This window comes from Maniola hyperantus, chromosome 5, assembly GCF_902806685.2.
Source record: "Maniola hyperantus chromosome 5, iAphHyp1.2, whole genome shotgun sequence".
NCBI classification, from domain to species: domain Eukaryota; kingdom Metazoa; phylum Arthropoda; class Insecta; order Lepidoptera; family Nymphalidae; genus Maniola; species Maniola hyperantus.
The window spans coordinates 9203409-9221246 of NC_048540.1; the positions used below are offsets into that span (position 1 = coordinate 9203409).

The window sequence follows — 17838 nt, forward strand, 5'->3', positions numbered from 1 at the left end:
GTTACATTTCTTGTGACCTTGTGACTTGGCCATAGTCTACCACGCTGGCCATGCGCGGATTAATAGACTTTACACACCTTTGAGAACATTATGGAGAACTCTCAGGTGTGTAGGTTTCCTCACGATGTTTTCCTTCACCGTTAAAGCAAGTGATATTTAATTACTTAAAACGCACACAACTCCGAAAAGTTAGAGGTGCGTGCCGGGGATCGAACCCTCCTACCTCCGATTAGAAGGCGGACGTCCTAACCACTAGGATGCAGCCTAGCCATAGTAAAAAATTAAACGGGTACCTATAATAAGTAGGTATTCGTTTTAAAGGCAAGTGGTTTTTATCGGATATGCCGGCTTCCTTGACCCATCATTCTTTGGATTCATATAGTTAGCCTTAGTTTGAAAAATAAAATTATGTACTGGCTTTCCGTTAGCTTTTATGATATAAAAACTTCGACAAATGTAGAACTCGAACTGAACCGGGGCAGCGCACGTTTAACGCCTGATAAACGCGCATCATGTGTACACTATACAAATACTTATAAGGTGTATTCGTAGATAGAGTAATAAAGGTAGATGCAGGAACGTTTGCTTTCTCTTTCGCACTAAAAAGAGAGCACAAATAAAGTTACTAATGTGATAAACAGAGACGCAGGTAACCTTTTTTTTGTCCCTTATCGTGTAACTGGTTTTTTTCAAGAATACATACAAGAAGTTGCAAAACAAACTTAGAGAATTCGTGACGTAATTGTATTTCTCATGAGTTATTTACTACTTTTCACATAAAAAACGTTTAATACAAATATTGTTGATCGGTTAATACAAATATTGACTACTAAACAATGGTATTTGTTGTCGCGTTATTCATCTTTACGTCGTGCTATCGCTATCTCATACGCGGTTACACAGTACATCTACCTATTATTCTATCTACGGGTGTATTCAAGAATTTGCCATTTTGACATTTCTTTATTTTATTTGCGGCCTTGAATACAAGTCTTTTTCTCGACTTACGATTCTGTAATCTTTTGTAACTTATCGATGTTGCAACAAAGTTCGATAATCGATATATCGACCGTGCACCGGCGTTGGGCAATACTATTCATGACCATTTCATAATAATTATTCTCATGCTAAAACAAATCTGTGTAAAGCATTCATCCAAAAAGGAACATAATATTTATTTTATGCAAATTTTATGGATCTATATAACATCGATTTTTATCTCTTCTTAACATCGATGATCATTGGACATCCCTATAATGATATTTTAAAATATTCGTACTTCGATTCCATGCGCCAAGATAGCCTTGTCGCACTGTAGGTGGAGATTCTATAAATTCTTTAATCTGTGGATAGTGATCTGTATTCTGTGGTGTGCCCTGCTTTGCCTTCTGGAACAGGAATTTGTAAATTATATTGTAATTATTTGTAATTTTACAATTCAAAATTAATTCTATTTGCATTAGGCTCTTGCGAGAAATTTTTTGGAACAAAAGATCGTAAGTATTTAGTCATAGTTTTCAACTAGCTAAGTTAGGAAAGTGTTAAACATATGCGAAAGTTTGGTTATTTCTGACAAGTCGACATCTATTTGAATACATGTATTATTATAAAATTGCTGTAACATAGCACCTTATTATATTAATTAGGTACTCTTATTTAGATGCCAGTTGCTGATGAAATCCAGTCCTCATGGGCTGATGAAGTGGAAATCGATCAAGGTGCACTTCCACCACCATCCGAAGTTGTTGAAAATGGACTCAAGATTGTAACAGAATATAAATATGACAATGACAATAAAAAAGTTAAAATTGTCCGTACATACAAGATCGAAAAGCGTGTTGTCTCAAAGGTTATGGTTTACCTTAGTTACCATGTTATTGCTACATAATAAAGAAATTAATTTGCTACAGTTAAGGTCTATGACCTTATCATACATATCAACTCAGAAAGGGCTCGTCACTGTATCAACTCCAGCCGTCCAGTATTCTTTGTATGAAACTTTACTGCAAAGTAAATACTTATCGAAATCATATCTAATCACCTCACCTCGGCACAAGCTCACGAACCGCGGTGCAGCGTGTCGTCAACTTCCAGTTCCCGCGCCTACCGCTTGTTGTTCCCGCCCTTATGTCTCCATACCTGAGCATGTCTCTTCGTCCACGGTTGCCCCTCTCACCCTCCCACGGCCTGCCTGCTGTAAATGCGGTGTCGAGTGTCGACATACTGGAGCTGTTAAATGGTGATGATCCCTTTACGAATTGATATATTGTGTGCTATGAAAATTAGATGCTTTGTAAATATACCTAGAGCTTTGCTTGCACAGCTTGTTACTAACAATCAGGCTACTGGATATCCACTGCTGGATATAGGCCTTCCTGAGAGATAATAAACCACTATATATTTTTAACTTTTAAAATCATTTTCTTTAATCTTCCAGCTATCTCTTTTGTTTGTGGCATATTTTTTTAAGGCTTTATTAAATGAGTTCTGTTTTGTTTGTTTTGTCACTCCTTGTAATCGAAATTCACTGTCAACTTATTTGGTAAATTGACTCATTAAATGAGTGGAAGGCTAAAGACAATTTTTTTTATAACATTTAGAGTATCGCAAAACGTAAGATGTGGAATAAATTTGGAGATTCAGCCAATGACAAACCTGGCCCAAACCCAGCAACCACCAATGTATGTGAAGATGTGTACATGCAGTTTATAACAAGCAAAGAAGAGGCGCAGCGTCCTGATGAAGGAGATCTAGACGCCCTCAAGGTAAATTAAATGTTTTTCCAAACTTTTCTTAGTAAGTGATAAAGGTTAAAGTAAGTAAAATAAATAAATAAATATAACTTTCTTTAATGGTGAAGGAAAACATTGGGAGGACAAACCTGCCTCAGAGTTCTCTATAATGTTCTCAAAGGTGTGTGTCACTCCTCAAGTTTGCCAGTCCTCACTTGGCCAGTGCGATGAACTATAACCTTAATCTAATTAGGGTTATTTGCTAATTAGAATTTATTTATTTATTTATTTATCGTGAATCGCGTGGACTACACAAATTTCAAACCCCTATTTCACCCCCTAGGGGGTTTGAATTTTAGAAAATCCTTTCTTAGGCGATGCCTATGTCATAATAGCTATCTGCATGCCAAATTTCAGCCCGATCCGTCCAGTAGTTTGAGCTGTGCATTGATAGGTCAGTCAGTCAGTCAATCCTTTTATATATTTAGATTATTAAAGGAATTGCTTTATCAAGGTATTGTTTTGTATATAGAAAAATTGAATAGCATCCTCCCTTTCTATGTTACAGGCCAGACCGACTAAAGTGTTGTTCAAATGTCGTACATGTCAAGGAGAACATTGGACCTCAAGTTGTCCATTCCAGCACACTCAAGTAGCTCAGGCTAAGGCGAGTGAAGCTGCTAAAGCTGCTGGTAAGTCGAGTCACGATTTTTTCATTATGACTTAGATTTTTATGTCCCATGTCTTAGACAAAGGGAACTGGCGACATGTAATCAAAATATTTTCCTTTATTATAAGATTTAAAAAAATTATAATCTATCCTAGATTATAATTGACAAGATGATGCCCAAGACTTCGAAGTTGACTGGACCACATGTAATGGTATCCTTTTCCGCAGGGAGCATTTTAAATAGGTTTTTAGTTTAGTTTGGAGATTGGACCAGAATTAGCCACAATGATCACTAAAGTTTTCAGCATAGTAGCAATTAATTTTTTCTTGTATTAATCCAAACAGAAGCCAAAGCGTCCACCACTAATAAGTATGTTGCACCCAATATGCGTGAGGGTGCAACTCGCAGTACTACTGGTCGCGAACCTCCAGGTGCTCGACGAGACGATCTGGCAGCCATCCGTATCTCCAACTTGAGTAACTTTGCAGTTGAGGCAGATTTAGATGACCTGGTGAAAGGATTTGGACCAGTACACAAGTTGTACCTTGCTAAGGAAAAGGTATTATTATTTTTAAAGCTTTTTTGTGACGAGGTACTGTTGTTCCTGGACGACGAGTCTTCATCATTATCTTTTACTATGGTTTTTTGCTGTACTAATAATATTGGGTGTGTTGTGTGGTACAGTTCTTAAGTGATCAATATTTCAAGCCCCTATTTATTTGCATGTACCTTAGAGGTCATTGTAGTTTCGAATACTTACAGAAACTGCTGCAGTTGTGGTTAATAGATGATTGAGAAACATCAAAGTACTGCAAATTTACCTCAGAAGTTTGGATCTTTTTTAAATAAATAATTAATTATAGTTGATAGAGGTTTGTGTAAGTAAACTTTACAGGAAAAATAAAATGTAGTCTCTAATTAGCATGTTACTTTTTAAGCCAACATGTTAGTTTTGTGGACCCAAATAAAAGAGATCTCTTTGAGATGGTAGATTGATTTTTAACCAAACTAGATTATTAGTTGTTACCATTCCAAGAAAATCTCTACCATCATTTGATTTATGTGAAAGTGGTCATGACCCTCACTGAGGATTATGATACAGAGAGCTTTATTTTAAATTACCAATTTCTTTTCCAGAGTACTGGTCAATGCAAAGGATTTGCTTATGTGCATTTCAAATTCAGAGCTGATGCTGCTAAAGCTATTCAAACTTTGAATGGTTATGGTTATGACCATCTTATATTGAATGTAGAGTGGTCCAAACCACCTCAGAGCAATTAACATTGTTACATGTTACAATTTACTTTATAAATAAATTTGAATAAACTACTATCCCATTGTTTTATTATTTTGAATAGTCATAGCCTGGATTTAAAGTTGCGACTTTCAGGTTAAAAATAAATAAAATAGTAAATATTAAGGGAAATAATTTAATTTAAGCAGTTGTCACACAAATATAATAATAATCAGTACATTCTTAAATATCACAATCACACTGATTGATACTTACTATAAAAAGTAAAAGTAAAGTTGATACAACAATATGTATGCCAATAATAAGTGGTAAATATTTTATTTTGTCACCAAGGGAATGTAATAAAAAATGTGTGAATTTTAATGTGAAAAGGTGGTTAAAAATCTTATTTATTTTGGACTAAGTTTATATATCAATATCATACTTTTCATCTTCACTGTTTGGGCTGTATGTGTCATCTGGTAAACGGACTTCTCCACAGAACATCATTTCAACATAATTAAAATAATCTAAAGCAATATTAGTAAGCATCACACCAGTGGAGACACCAAGGATTGTACCTAAGACTGGTCTTTGACCAATTGAGCTTCTTAATATTGCCCAAAGAAATATAGAACCAAGAGGCCAAAGGCAACCTCCTAGAAAAGCCCAAGAAAACCGTCTTGCAGGAGCTGCAGCCGCTAGGTGTGGTCTAGCCCACAACCACAAGCCAGCACCACCTCCAGCTGAGAGAAATAACACGTCTGTTATGTCCCGATGAGGAAATAGTCTGAAAAATATTGCTTTATGAGAATTTACATTTGTGATTTAACTAATGGTAAAACTATTCGACATTGATTAAGTATTAGCCGATATGAAAGAGTTTATTAATTATGAAGTAAGTATGTTCACTATTTTTCTAGATTTAATGGTATCACAACAATTAAAGCAGGTCAGACTTCAAAATGATATTCAGGTTATAAATAGGTATTAATTTATGGAGTAATTTAGAGCCTCATTGCTCAATGGATAAGAAGTGGATTGAATTCCTTCCACCTACCCCCTTCCCTTCCTTAAACCTTAGTGGTTTTTTTGTTGTGTTAAAAGTATTTGTAAAATGTTCAATATTTGATAGTTAATAAAAAAAAAAAAAAAAAAAAAAAAAAAAAAAAAAAAAAAAAATTCCGAAAGGTCGGTGGTCCAAATATCACCCGTTGTACTATTGTCGTACTCCTAGCACAAGTAGTTGGAGGCGAAAAGGGAAGAAAAGTCATGGCTAATATTCTTAAAAAAAATATACACAAGGATTTTCAGAACTTCAGTATATTAAGAATGCAGTTTGTAGTAAAGTTACAGAACATGATAGGAAGTGTAGTTTCACACTTACCTGATCATCAGATGCGGATTCATCACACCCACTGACAAAGTTGTGTAACTTACAAGCCCTTGTATAGGCAAATAGTAATACAGCACATTATCTCTTGTAAATGGTGGTACTTTCACTTGGTTAATGGATTTATTAACTGTGTCCACTGTTTTATTGACGGTTGCCGGTAATGTGTTAAATTGCCTTCTTATGTTATGGTAAATGCTTTCTAAAATTTCCATTTTGCGCAAATATATTCGTAGGTCCAATATTTTAAACTTGGGCTGGTATTGTTACGTAGTTAAACATTATTTGGCAAAGGTACGATTTAATGAGGCTAAACACTATGATTTAATTTATACTTATTTACATAATATAATACCCACAGACCAATAACATATAGGATACAGACCACCAACTCCATAGACGATGTTTGTTTCAGTAGTAAGGGGAAGTGGGAGGCAAGGAATTTATATAACAAATTGTCATTGTTGTAGTGATCGTCTGTCTCACATTTTATTGGTTTTTACTATGAGAATCCACAGGACCATCTCTTTCTAACTTTATATAATATATAGCAATTATATGCCCGGATTGTCGTAAATTAGGGATGGCGTGACAGCAGGAAAACCGTAACTTTTTAGTGATGTCCTTTTTACAGATTTTAACGGTTTTGCTATTAATTACCGATTTTCAGTATTTATCGGTAATCCTACTAATAATTTATTAAGAAATTTAGTTTTTCAAAAAAAAATCAATCAAATTTATCAAAATATAAAAACTTTATTTAGAATAGACAATAACCATGTTCCAGTTGTAATTGACGATAAGTGTTCATCTGTATTCTTAAGCTGTGGGCCACATCTCTGCTGAAGACTTGCGCAGCAAGTTTCACCTGTAATGCATGGTTATTTTTTTATAGATAATTATGTTAATAAACTAAATTTGATAATGCAATTTAGATTTAAAGTAGACATTGGGTTTAAAATATAATTAAAGAATTTAAATGAGTAGTTTGGAAATTCATTAGGATTCAAATTTTTATTCAAAAAATTATCTTTTATGCTCATAATTATACTATCCTAAACCTAATTATCCTAATCCTAATGTTAATATTATAAACTAGCCGATGCCCGCGACTTCGTACGCGTGGATTTAGGTGTTTAAGAATCCTGTGGAAACTCTTCAATTTTCCGGGATAAAAAGTAGCCTATGTCCTTCCCCGGGATGCAAGCTATCTCTGTACCGAATTTCGTCAAATCGGTTGAACGGTTGAGCCGTGAAAAGCTAGCAGACAGACAGACAGATACACTTTCACATTTATAATATTAGTATGGATGTGAAAGTGTGGATGTTTGGATGTTTGTTACTCAATCACACAAAAACAGCTGAACGGATTTGGATGAAATTTGGAATGGAGATAGATTATACCCTGAATTAACATATAGGCTGCTTTTTATCGCGGAAAATCAAAGAGTTCCCGCGGGATTTTGAAAAATGAAAATCCACGCAGTCGCTGGCATCACCTAGTATGCTCATAATTATCTTCGCCACTATTGGGCGCCGACCCTGGTTATTGGTACTTCTTGTTTTTATGGTGTCTATGTGATCACGTGATGAGATTTTTGTACGCTGAAACTTAAAATTGACCAACAACAAGGTCTACAACCCATAGTTTCAGAGACAGTGCTTTCAAAAACGTGATAACATAGACACCACGAAAACAAGAAGTTTTAGTACCAATAACTAAGGTCTGCGCACCATAGTTTTATTGGATTTTTTCCATGGCAAGGACATTATCACAAAGCTATTGTTACAAAACAAATGTTCAGTTACTTGCCTTCAACTTGTCATATCAATTTGGTTTCACATGCTTGTCTGTTAATTTGGTAGACCATCCAACACCTGCCACACCATCAACAGCAAACAGCTTCTCGATGTAGTCCCACTGAGCACGCTGACTCCCGATGAGCAAGTCCTTCTTCTGAAAATTATTGTGGAAACATTTGAGTAAATGTGGGACATCATATATATGATATATTTATGACTCAGTGGTTGAGAGTAATGAGTAATAGAAGTTGTTGGCTCTAAAATAGAGTGCTGAATTAAATCTGGTGACTTCTGTTTGTAAGGAATCGGGATATTTGGCAAGGGATTTACTAAATCTATAGGACTTGAAATAACAGAAGCTTGCTCATTCCTACTTTGTTTGTCTGTTTGTGAAGTCGATGGGATATCGACTATGTTAACATCGAGGGGTTTACCAGTCTGTAAAGGGGATATCTCTAGAAATTTGTCAATTTTAAAATGTACTATACCAGGGTTTTTAGAAGACTGTGTAATATGCAAATTCAGCGTGGGAATTGAATCTTTTGTCAATCTATTATTTACGATATACCGAGGTAAGAAATGGGATTCGCAAATCCTGACATTTTTGAATTGCCTAAGGGAGTACTTACGCAAATATGTACAGTTAATCAACCATGCTTTCCATCTAGTTGTGTCGGTAAAAAGTACGGCGTGTAAATGTAGGGTGCTTTTACACTTAGGTACACTACACTGCCTCATATCAGATAAAAAGGATACTAGGTATTTAGAAACACTAACAATTATTACTAAGCCTAAATTAGGCAGGCAAGTTTAAAGAGCACATCCACTATATCTCTCAATTAAAACAAAAACATAAAAAACTGAAAATAGAAATATAAAACGAATATCCTGTTATAACTGCAGCACACTTCAAGGTTTAAACTCTCGCAATGGATTAAGGAGAAAAATTGAGTTTTTTAGGTTAGGTTATAAAATCTCTCAAAACCGACATGTTTTTATTTCGAAATTCTATGTAATGAAAGCCGATTGGATCTAATCACCGACCAATAAGATTTGAGCAAAAAATATCATAGTGTGCTGTATGTACATGTGCCTTTAATACTGTGTGAGTGGAGCGAGATAGTCCTGTGGATTTCGAAAGAGGAATAGAAAGTGCGAAAGAAATGGACTGATGCATCTTTTATGGCCCTCAGTTGACAGGGCCTGATAATACCTAACTAAATGTGCATATTATTATAATCACCGATTATAATAGCTTTGTATCCACAGAATACATTTACTCCATTGTATCAACCATCAACAAACATTCATTTTATCAGAGTCATTTTAGGTAAAATCATAGGCAATGTAGGCATTCAATGCAACAAGCACAGGGGCCCTACCGCGGTTGTTTGACAGCTACAATGTCACGATCGCAATCATCTCTGATTGGTTAATGCTTGCTCACTATTGGCCACAATGCATTGTTACAAGAAGAATCGCACAAATTCAGCCAATCAGAACAATTGAGATTGTAATAATGATTGATGCAGGTTTTAGACAATCGCCCTACAGAATACATTTCCTTGGCGCGTGTCCAAAATCGGAACTAACGCCGCCATCTTGTAAAATGTCACGCTGTCCCCGTGCTGTCCCCTCAATATGCGGTGTTGCTAAGTAAAAATATGATATTCACTGTTTTTTTTAAATATTAGGCCATTCTATTTACATAACATCACAATATATTATTATCCTGATAATAGATACAGCTTAAATGTAGGTAAGGTAGGTGTGCAATTAAGTAAATATAGTATTTGAACAGGAAAACATGATTGCATGTCCATGGCCTATAAATGGCTTTTATTATTCTTTCTCGATTTGGAAACAGGGACGGCTTTCCCAATTTCTCATTCAGTTAAAAATAGACAAGACTTACTCGATTTTCGACATTGACATTTTCGATATTATATTCCGTAAAATTGGGGAGATTTTATTTGCTGGTAGCCTTTGTTCTATAACTACGCCCCCCTGTCAATGTTATTCAAGTGCCAAAAGAGCCTTGTCGCAAATTGCACATGCACCTCAACATGCACGAATCGCGTACGTGTGCATGTGTACATGCGCATAAAGAGAAGCAAACGAACACAGCTATTGCCAAAACTAGTAGGTACATAGTGATCTGTGGTCATAACCAAAAACAAACATGATTGACAGTCGATTGAGTTGGCTAATCTGTGTAAAGCCAGAAGAACAAATAAAAAAAGAGTAGGTAGGTACCTATGTTGATGCTTGATGATTCTGCCTTTCACCCAGTGTTTCCATGTACACGGTAATTACCGTAGATGCACCGTAATTCAGTCCTAATCTACCGTAAAGGTAATATGGCCATTACCTTGACCGTGTCACCGTAATGCAAAATCACGTTAAAAATTCATAATATACTGCGTAATAGTAGTATTTCGTCCTTATTCAAGCAATTAGGAAGGAGTAAAATGTAAAACTAATGAGATTTAACAAAATATTAATATGAATAAATCCGTATATGAAAAAGATATTGCTATGCTAGGAGAGTCAGATTCAGAATAATATTAATAGCTGATTAAAAAGCTAATTCGTGACGTTTTTTCTTTTAAAAATGACACGGTAATTTACACGGTATTCTTTTAGCTAATCCACCGTAATTTAATCTAGAAACACCGTAATTTTAACCCTTGAACACGGTAATTCTCAATTTACATATGGAAACACTGCTTTCACCTGCCTTTGGTCTCCAACTTCAACAGCGCTCCTCTGTCAATGTCATTCAACAGTCAAGCATACATTATATATACAGTCAAGCAAAGAATTTCTAAGTACTACTGTGGTACTACCATACTACTTCGTAAAGAGAGCCTTGTCGCACTGTATTTCTAGATTTTGCTACGGATTTTCTGTGGATTTTTCTGATTTTTCAGTTTATCAGTCACCAATCAGCAATTTACAATTTTCGTTTTTCAGGTTTCCGTTTGGTTTCGAGTTTGCTGTTTGGAAATAGAGCTGAGTTTCGACTATAATTATGTGAACTAAATTCGTAAAACATGCTATTTTCGTGGTTAAGACATCACGCGTTATCAAGAAGTTCTGCACAAATTTGTCTTCTCAACTCTCATCCGCAAACCTCTAGAAATTACGCTAACATTCTTGGAATAGAAACATCTTGCGACGATACAGGATGTGCCATTATCAACGAAAATGGTGAATTATTAGGAGAAACCTTGCATTCGCAGAATTTGATACACTTACGTAATGGAGGCATTATTCCCGACGTTGCTCAAGACTTGCATAGAGAGTATATTGAACCTACTATACATGAAACACTAGAGGCGGCACAATTACACTGGTTAGATATTTCAGCTATAGCAGTTACGTTAGAGCCAGGCCTTCCACTTAGTCTTGCCATAGGGATGAAGTATGCAAAACACTTGTCAAAGCAATATAAAAAGCCTCTTATACCCATTCACCACATGGAAGCACACGCTTTAGTTGCCAGAATGCAAAATGAAATATCCTTCCCATTTCTAACTCTCCTCATATCTGGAGGGCATTGTTTACTAGCTGTTGTACAAGATGTCAATAAATTTCAACTTCTCGGTGAAAGCATTGATTGTGCACCAGGAGAAGTATTTGACAAAGTAGCAAGGAGAATGAAGCTGCGTAATATACCAGAGTATTCACAACTATGTGGGGGAAGAGCTGTGGAACTGGCTGCTTCAAATGCAACTAATCCCCACTTATTTCAATTGCCACTCCCTTTAGCTGATTATAAAGATTGTAATTTTAGTTTCAACGGGCTGAAAACATCTGTGATGTATCAACTTTATAAAAAAGAAAAGGAACACACAATCGAAGCTGACAAGTTAATACCAGAAGTGAATGACTTATGTGCTGCTTTATTGATGACTACATCTAGGCACCTAGTGCATCGGACACAGAGAGCTATGGAGTTTTGCTATAGAAACAAATTAATACGTGATATAAAACAATTAGTTGTCTCTGGTGGTGTGGCATGCAACAATTATATCTATAATTCATTAACAGAGCTATGTAATGAGTTTGATTATCAAATTTATAGACCTCAACCAAAATTATGTACAGACAATGGTATCATGATAGCGTGGAACGGTTTAGAGAAATGGCGGAAAAACATAGATATAATTACAAATGTGAATAGCTTAGACATAAAATCTATTAGCCCTCTTGGTGAAAGTCTAATATCTAGAGTTAAAGAAGCTAGAATACCAACAAAATTACTAAAAATAAAAGTTAAATTATGATAAATAATTTGTTTTATGAAAAAAATAGGTACCCCACAATAGCGTAATATAGGTCACGATGCCCACGAGACGCCCACGACTCATGGGAACCCGGCTTTTCCGGAATAAAGAGTTGCATATTACGTCAATTTCTAGGATGCAAGCTACCTCTGTATCGATAAATAATAATAATTGGTTAAACTGTTGATAGCCTAGTGGTTAGGATGTCCGCCTGCTAATATCTAGCTTTTTTACTCAATCTATGACCTACACGCTATTTAAATCTTACTATAGGTAGGTAGGTTTTTCTTTAAATCTTAGGTATAGGTATACCTACCTACCTACTCATAGCTATAATTATTTTATACTGTTCAGTCCGTTTTAAAACGTGGTAGGTAGTAGACTGCCGGTATTGAATAAGTAGGTACGGGTTCCGACATCAATAAATCCCCATAAATATGCAATTTATTCCTAGAATTCCGTTGTGTTCACGTTTTTAGGGTTCCGTATCTCCAGAGAAAAGAATGAACCCTTATAGTATCACTTCGTTGTCTATCGGTCTATCCGTCTATATGTCTTATCTGTCTACCTACCTGCCTGTCGTGTCTGTCAAGACCCGTCAAGGGAATCAAAATCCATAGGGTACTTCCCGTTGACCGAGAAACATGGAAAGCAGGTCTTATACTGGTCTCAGCATTAGTAAGGAAAAATCCGAAAACTGTGGTTTTTAGAACCGTAGATTAGGTTGATAAAAATAATGTTATTTCTTGTAGGTACCTATTATGGTACGGAACCCTTCGTTGTCGAGTCCGACTCGCACTGCACCGGTTTTTTGTCAACTTTTTTTCTTTTATTGTGTATGCACATCTCATTTTACTAGGTAGGTATGACCATATTAATTTGTAATCCGAGCTCAGTTCAGAGCCGTAGTGGGAACGTTACGCATCTACATTCTACTCGTCTTGTTTACCTTAAAGATATTATTATGCTTATAATGCTTAAAAAAGAATTCTCCTTGCAAAAAGCAGTGGTTTTTTCGAAATGTAGACTAAGTACGACTGTAAAAGAAATTAACAGCTTGGAAAATAAAACCAGTATTCCAAGTGTCTTAAATTTTGAGGATATTCCGGGTCCTAAAAGTTATCCTGCAGTCGGGACGTTGTACAAATATTGGCCGTTCATTGGTAAGTTGAAGATAAATAAAAATGAACTTTCAACTCCTACCTCACTCTTTATATAATAAGTAGGTTGTATAAAAATCGTGATTCTGCTTATTTATCAACTCGATAAATACCTTGGTACCTTAGTCCTTAGCATGTCTGAAGACTCTACCTACTACCTAGGTACCTACCTAATTAAATTAATTTTTAATTGGTCATCGAAATGTAGTTTAACTCGTAGTTTTAAGTTTAGTTGTAATTTTGTAGTTTCTTTCTTGTGAGTTCTGTGAGCTAAGTAAACTCTTATTTATTTATTTAACGTAGGTACACACTACACAGGCCTGAGTCCTGTATGTAGGAATTTGTCTTAGATAATTTTAAAAATAAGTTTGGAATGAGCAATCTAAAGCCACAGAGTTTGGAAAGTTCGAAGTGCAATGCGACTTTAGTTTAGCGTCAGCGAACGATATCATCAATCCATGAGACTTTTGCGAACATTGTGGAGAACTCTCAGGCATGCAAGTTTCATCATAATGCGATGTTGTCCTTAAAACGCATATTTCCATTTTTATCATCACATAGTAGGTATAACTACATCTTTTTTGCAGGCGAATACAATATAGAGGCAATAGATAAAGCTGCATGGCTCAACTGGCGAAAGTACGGAGGGCTTGTCAGAGAGGAACCTGGTGTGAAGTTGCTCCATGTTTACGAGCCAGATTTAATCGAAAGCGTGTTTCGCCAGAAAGAACGGTACCCAGCAAGGAGGAGTCATGTCGCCATGAAACATTATCGTCTTCGCAAACCACATGTTTATAACACTGGCGGACTTCTCTCAACGTAATGACTAATGATTTAATTTCAGTAACTCTTCTTCCACCATTCACAGTATGCGCTGTAGTCATCATAAATGGAAGGTTTTGGGTAGTATGCTTACCTATTACTCGAATTCCAAGCCTGAGCAAGCTTACGTACTATTGGGAACCAGCTCTGATAGCCTAGTGGTTAGAATGTCCGCTTCCTAATCGGAGGTTGGGGGTTCGTTGCCGGCAATCCACACTTGTCCAGCGTGCTTGACTATGGCCAAACCCTTCTCATACTGGGAGGAGAGCCGTCCTCTCTATTGAGCCGGCTATGGGTTGATCACGATGACTATGGGGGTGTTAGGTAGGTACTATTGGGAGTTGGGAACCTTATCGGCAAAGTCTTATGCCAAACGTTTTAGAGAAAAATACAGTAACGTACAAGCCGAGTGGAAGTATGGGTTTCATAAAATGCCATTCTACTTTCAGCTCCTATATGCAATATCGTTAATCACTGTAGCAGTCAAATAGGTAGGTGATTTCTATGCTAATAAAACAATAAGTACTAAGTAGGTATAAAGGAATTAATGGATACCAACAGGAGTGGAGCCTGCAGCATAATTATTTGACGCAATACTGAAAATCTCAGCAGGCCTGGACACAGCGCTCGTCATCGTAAGCAATTTCACACTCGCCACCTGGTTGCCTGGTGCACTTCGACCGCTCGTTGTGGCAGATCTTTTTTCCACGCACATGCAAATTGTAGAACCAACTCCCTTCGGCGGTGTTCACACTAGATTTCAACATGAGATTATTCAAGGGGTGGACCAACAAAATTCCTGAAAGGCCGGCAACGCATTGGCGGTACCTCTGGTGCTGCAAATGTTCATGGGCGGCGATAATCACTTAACATCAGGTGACCCAACCGCTCGTTTGTTCGCTATTTTGTAAAAAAAATCTTTTTTCTAGATAATAAACCTTATTAACAAATTGTTTTGGTTAATTCAGAAATGGTCCTGATTGGTGGAGGATAAGAAGTGCTTTTCAAAAAAACATCTCTAGCCCACAAAACGCAAAACAATACATTCAAGAAGTTGACAATATTGTTAAAAGATTCGTTCAATGGATCCAGCATGGTAAAATATCACATCATGACGATTTTTTACCTCATTTAAATCGATTGTATCTGGAAGGTAACCTACTTTTTATAGGTATCTACGTAGGTTTTACTTGCAATTTTCGCGCTGATTTGTGACATTTGACAATGATTGTGATAATCAATATGTATAAGCCTATGCATTCATAGAGTATGGTCACTCCCATGGATGGTACTCTTTAATCTTCTTCTTAAAAATATAAAAGGGAAAGCTTAGTAACTGATCTATGAACGCAAAGCTCAAACTACTGGACGGATTGGGCTGAAATTTGGCATTCAGAATATGTTGTAGGCATCCGCTAAGAAAGGATTTTTGAAAATTCTGCTCCTAAGGTTGTAAAATAGGGGTTTGAAATTTGTGTAGTCCACGCAGACGAAGTCACGGGAATAAACGAGTAAATAATAATTCTTATATTTAAGCATACTTTCAACCGACGATATTTACAACACTCTGCTTTGCAGCCTCGTCTATAGTTTATGTTTATTATCGTTTTATATCAACTGCAAATTTTGCCTTGTTCCAGTCATAGGAAAAATTGCTTTCAACGAAGATTTCCAAAGTTTTTCACCACAAGAGCAGGGTCCAAAATCTCGAAGTAGTAAAGTTGTTGCTGCCGCTTTCGATTCCAACAGTGGGATTATGAAACTCGATAAGGGGATCCTGTGGAGGCTCTTTAAAACTCCTCTGTACAGAAAACTTGTCAAATCTCAGGAATATTTAGAGAAGTAAATGTTTCATTTTTGTTAACTTCGTCCGCTAAGTTTTGGTCATCTAAAAATCATGGGAACACCTTGATTTGCCAGGAAAAAGTAGCCTAGATAAATCCATCTGGAATGTAAGCTATATCTGTGCCAAATAGATGATGCCCGCGACGTTTCGGTGTGGATTTAGCTTTTTTGAAATTCCGTGGGAACTCTTTAAATTTCCGAGGTAAAAAGTAGGTAGCCTATGTTTTTACCCGGGCTACAAGCTGTTCTTATCTGTTTAGGTACTTTTCGTCAAAATCAGTTAAACTGAAGGGCCGTGAAAAACTACCAGATAGACGGACACACTTTCGCATTTATATTATTAGTCTAGATTATTTCGCGATATGTCTACCCTGGTAATTACCTACTTACCTACTTTTTAATAGCGTATAATTGGTTTTTTCCAGAATATGCATGGAAATACTACTAAACAGAATAAATTTTTACGAGAAAGACATTGATGATTCTGAAAAAGCATTGCTGGATGCATTTATTAGACTGCCTAATATAGATATGAAAGATTTAATTGGTGTCATGGTGGATATTTTAATGGCGGCTATAGACACGGTAATGAACTTGCGTAAAAAACCGATAGGTTCGTGTTTCTTTCTGGCGAGTGAAAGGAACGCCATCATGTTAATGAACTAAAAACTCCTTAGAAAGGAGGAACTTAGGAACAGAATTTGCTTCGGTTGCAGGATGTTAAATTTGATTTAATTTTAAAACGTCTTTATTACTTAATACTATCACAAATATGTTCTAAATTCAAATTACATTACGTCCCTAAGCGTAATAGATTTCAGTACAACATTACAACCCAGCTCAGTCATAGGAATGTTATTTGTTAGATACTGTATTTGTTATTTTACCTTTAGATAACCAGGTTGTAATAAGCCATTGTCGAGCGAGTGGTGTGAACATTATGTCCAGGTTTTTTTATTTTTCAGACCTCTTACTCTACCAGTTTTGCTTTATACCACATGGCACAAAACCAAGAATGCCAAAACTTATTTTTTGAAGAAGTGTCAAAGCTTCTCCCTAAAGAAGATACTGAACTGACTGCTGATCTTTTATCGAAAGCGGTGTATGTTAGAAGCTGCCTTAAAGAAAGTCTACGTCTGAATCCCGTCTCTATAGGGGTAGGGAGAGTTTTACAAAACGAAATTATATTGAAGGGATTTATGGTACCTAAGGGGGTATGTTGATTTTATACATCAGTATCCTCAACAGTATTTTTAACATTTAAATTATGTTAACTACGGAACTTAGCTACCAAATACCTAACTATTCTTTCTAACATCTCAGTCTTACACAACATGGATATTATGTAAAAAAAAAGATTCCGACGAATTGAGAACCTCCTCCTTTTTTTGAAGTCGGTTAAAAAGATAAATAATAATAAAATTAAGTGTTCATTTCAGACGGTGATAGTGGCCCAAAATATGGTAGCCTCTCGATTACCACAATATCTTAAGGATCCGTTGCTCTTCAAGCCTGAGAGATGGATTCGTGATTCAGAACACTTTGAAAATATTCACCCATTTTTAAGCTTGCCTTTTGGATTTGGTCCTCGTTCGTGCATAGCGAGGCATTTGGCTGAACAAAATATGTGCATTACTTTAATACGGGTGCGGTATTTATTTTATATTACACAACCTTTTTTGTTTGGTCTTATACATATCTAATACACTTGGCTATCCGTATTTCAATTTTGTTACTTTTGTTTCAGTTGATTCGGAAATATAAAATTACATGGAAAGGGGGTGAACTCGGAGTAAAAACTCTGCTAATTAACAAACCCGATCAATCGATATCGTTATCTTTTAGTCCTAGGATTTTATAAATAAATAAAATTAACCACCAAATAG

At 36.1% G+C, this 17838-nt stretch overlaps 4 protein-coding genes across 7 annotated transcripts; 3 read left to right on the forward strand and 1 right to left on the reverse strand.

Annotated features, from left to right (window-relative positions):
* Positions 1 to 1336: 1336 nt before the first annotated feature.
* eIF3g1 (eukaryotic translation initiation factor 3 subunit g1) lies at positions 1337 to 4735 on the forward strand. Of its 2 annotated transcripts, none has more exons than XM_034968736.2 (6): positions 1337 to 1496; positions 1661 to 1849; positions 2601 to 2765; positions 3301 to 3424; positions 3748 to 3962; positions 4541 to 4735. In XM_034968736.2, the coding sequence occupies exons 2-6, from the start codon at positions 1661 to 1663 to the stop codon at positions 4682 to 4684; spliced, it is 837 nt and encodes a 278-aa protein (XP_034824627.1). In that variant the 5' UTR covers positions 1337 to 1496; the 3' UTR covers positions 4685 to 4735. The 2 variants fall into 2 exon arrangements, with proteins under 2 accessions (XP_034824627.1, XP_069354588.1); XM_069498487.1 differs by having other exon boundaries at positions 1383 to 1496; positions 1647 to 1849.
* An 82-nt stretch (positions 4736 to 4817) lies between these two features.
* On the reverse strand, positions 4818 to 6395 carry LOC117982379 (uncharacterized). Its single transcript, XM_034968739.2, has 2 exons — positions 6025 to 6395; positions 4818 to 5427 (listed from the first exon to the last, which is right to left on the reverse strand). Exons 1-2 carry the CDS (start codon positions 6243 to 6245, stop codon positions 5064 to 5066), a joined length of 585 nt encoding a protein of 194 aa, XP_034824630.1. The 5' UTR covers positions 6246 to 6395; the 3' UTR covers positions 4818 to 5063.
* A 4233-nt stretch (positions 6396 to 10628) lies between these two features.
* On the forward strand, positions 10629 to 12128 carry LOC117982375 (tRNA N6-adenosine threonylcarbamoyltransferase, mitochondrial-like). The gene has a single exon (XM_034968730.2). It carries the CDS (start codon positions 10890 to 10892, stop codon positions 12123 to 12125), a length of 1236 nt encoding a protein of 411 aa, XP_034824621.1. The 5' UTR covers positions 10629 to 10889; the 3' UTR covers positions 12126 to 12128.
* A 148-nt stretch (positions 12129 to 12276) lies between these two features.
* On the forward strand, positions 12277 to 17835 carry dib (Cytochrome P450 302a1, mitochondrial). Of its 3 annotated transcripts, none has more exons than XM_034968728.2 (8): positions 12277 to 13288; positions 13873 to 14104; positions 15076 to 15260; positions 15748 to 15949; positions 16378 to 16537; positions 16918 to 17166; positions 17392 to 17598; positions 17700 to 17835. In XM_034968728.2, the coding sequence occupies exons 1-8, from the start codon at positions 12991 to 12993 to the stop codon at positions 17811 to 17813; spliced, it is 1647 nt and encodes a 548-aa protein (XP_034824619.2). In that variant the 5' UTR covers positions 12277 to 12990; the 3' UTR covers positions 17814 to 17835. The 3 variants fall into 3 exon arrangements, with proteins under 3 accessions (XP_034824619.2, XP_069355067.1, XP_069355066.1); XM_069498966.1 differs by having other exon boundaries at positions 16918 to 17109; XM_069498965.1 differs by having other exon boundaries at positions 15076 to 15203.
* The last annotated feature ends 3 nt before the right edge of the window (positions 17836 to 17838 follow it).

Coding starts and splice junctions, on each gene's coding strand:
- dib (XM_034968728.2), top strand. CDS start 12,991: ATGACCATATTAATTTGTAATCCGAGCTCAGTTCAGAGCCGTAGTGGG. Junction 16,538..16,917: donor TAATGGCGGCTATAGACACG/GTAATGAACTTG, acceptor TTTATTTTTCAG/ACCTCTTACTCTACCAGTTT. Junction 17,599..17,699: donor TGTGCATTACTTTAATACGG/GTGCGGTATTTA, acceptor CTTTTGTTTCAG/TTGATTCGGAAATATAAAAT.
- LOC117982375 (XM_034968730.2), top strand. CDS start 10,890: ATGCTATTTTCGTGGTTAAGACATCACGCGTTATCAAGAAGTTCTGCA.
- LOC117982379 (XM_034968739.2), bottom strand. CDS start 6,245: ATGGAAATTTTAGAAAGCATTTACCATAACATAAGAAGGCAATTTAAC. Junction 5,428..6,024: donor AATCCGCATCTGATGATCAG/GTAAGTGTGAAA, acceptor AATATTTTTCAG/ACTATTTCCTCATCGGGACA.
- eIF3g1 (XM_034968736.2), top strand. CDS start 1,661: ATGCCAGTTGCTGATGAAATCCAGTCCTCATGGGCTGATGAAGTGGAA. Junction 2,766..3,300: donor GAGATCTAGACGCCCTCAAG/GTAAATTAAATG, acceptor TCTATGTTACAG/GCCAGACCGACTAAAGTGTT. Junction 3,963..4,540: donor TGTACCTTGCTAAGGAAAAG/GTATTATTATTT, acceptor TTTCTTTTCCAG/AGTACTGGTCAATGCAAAGG.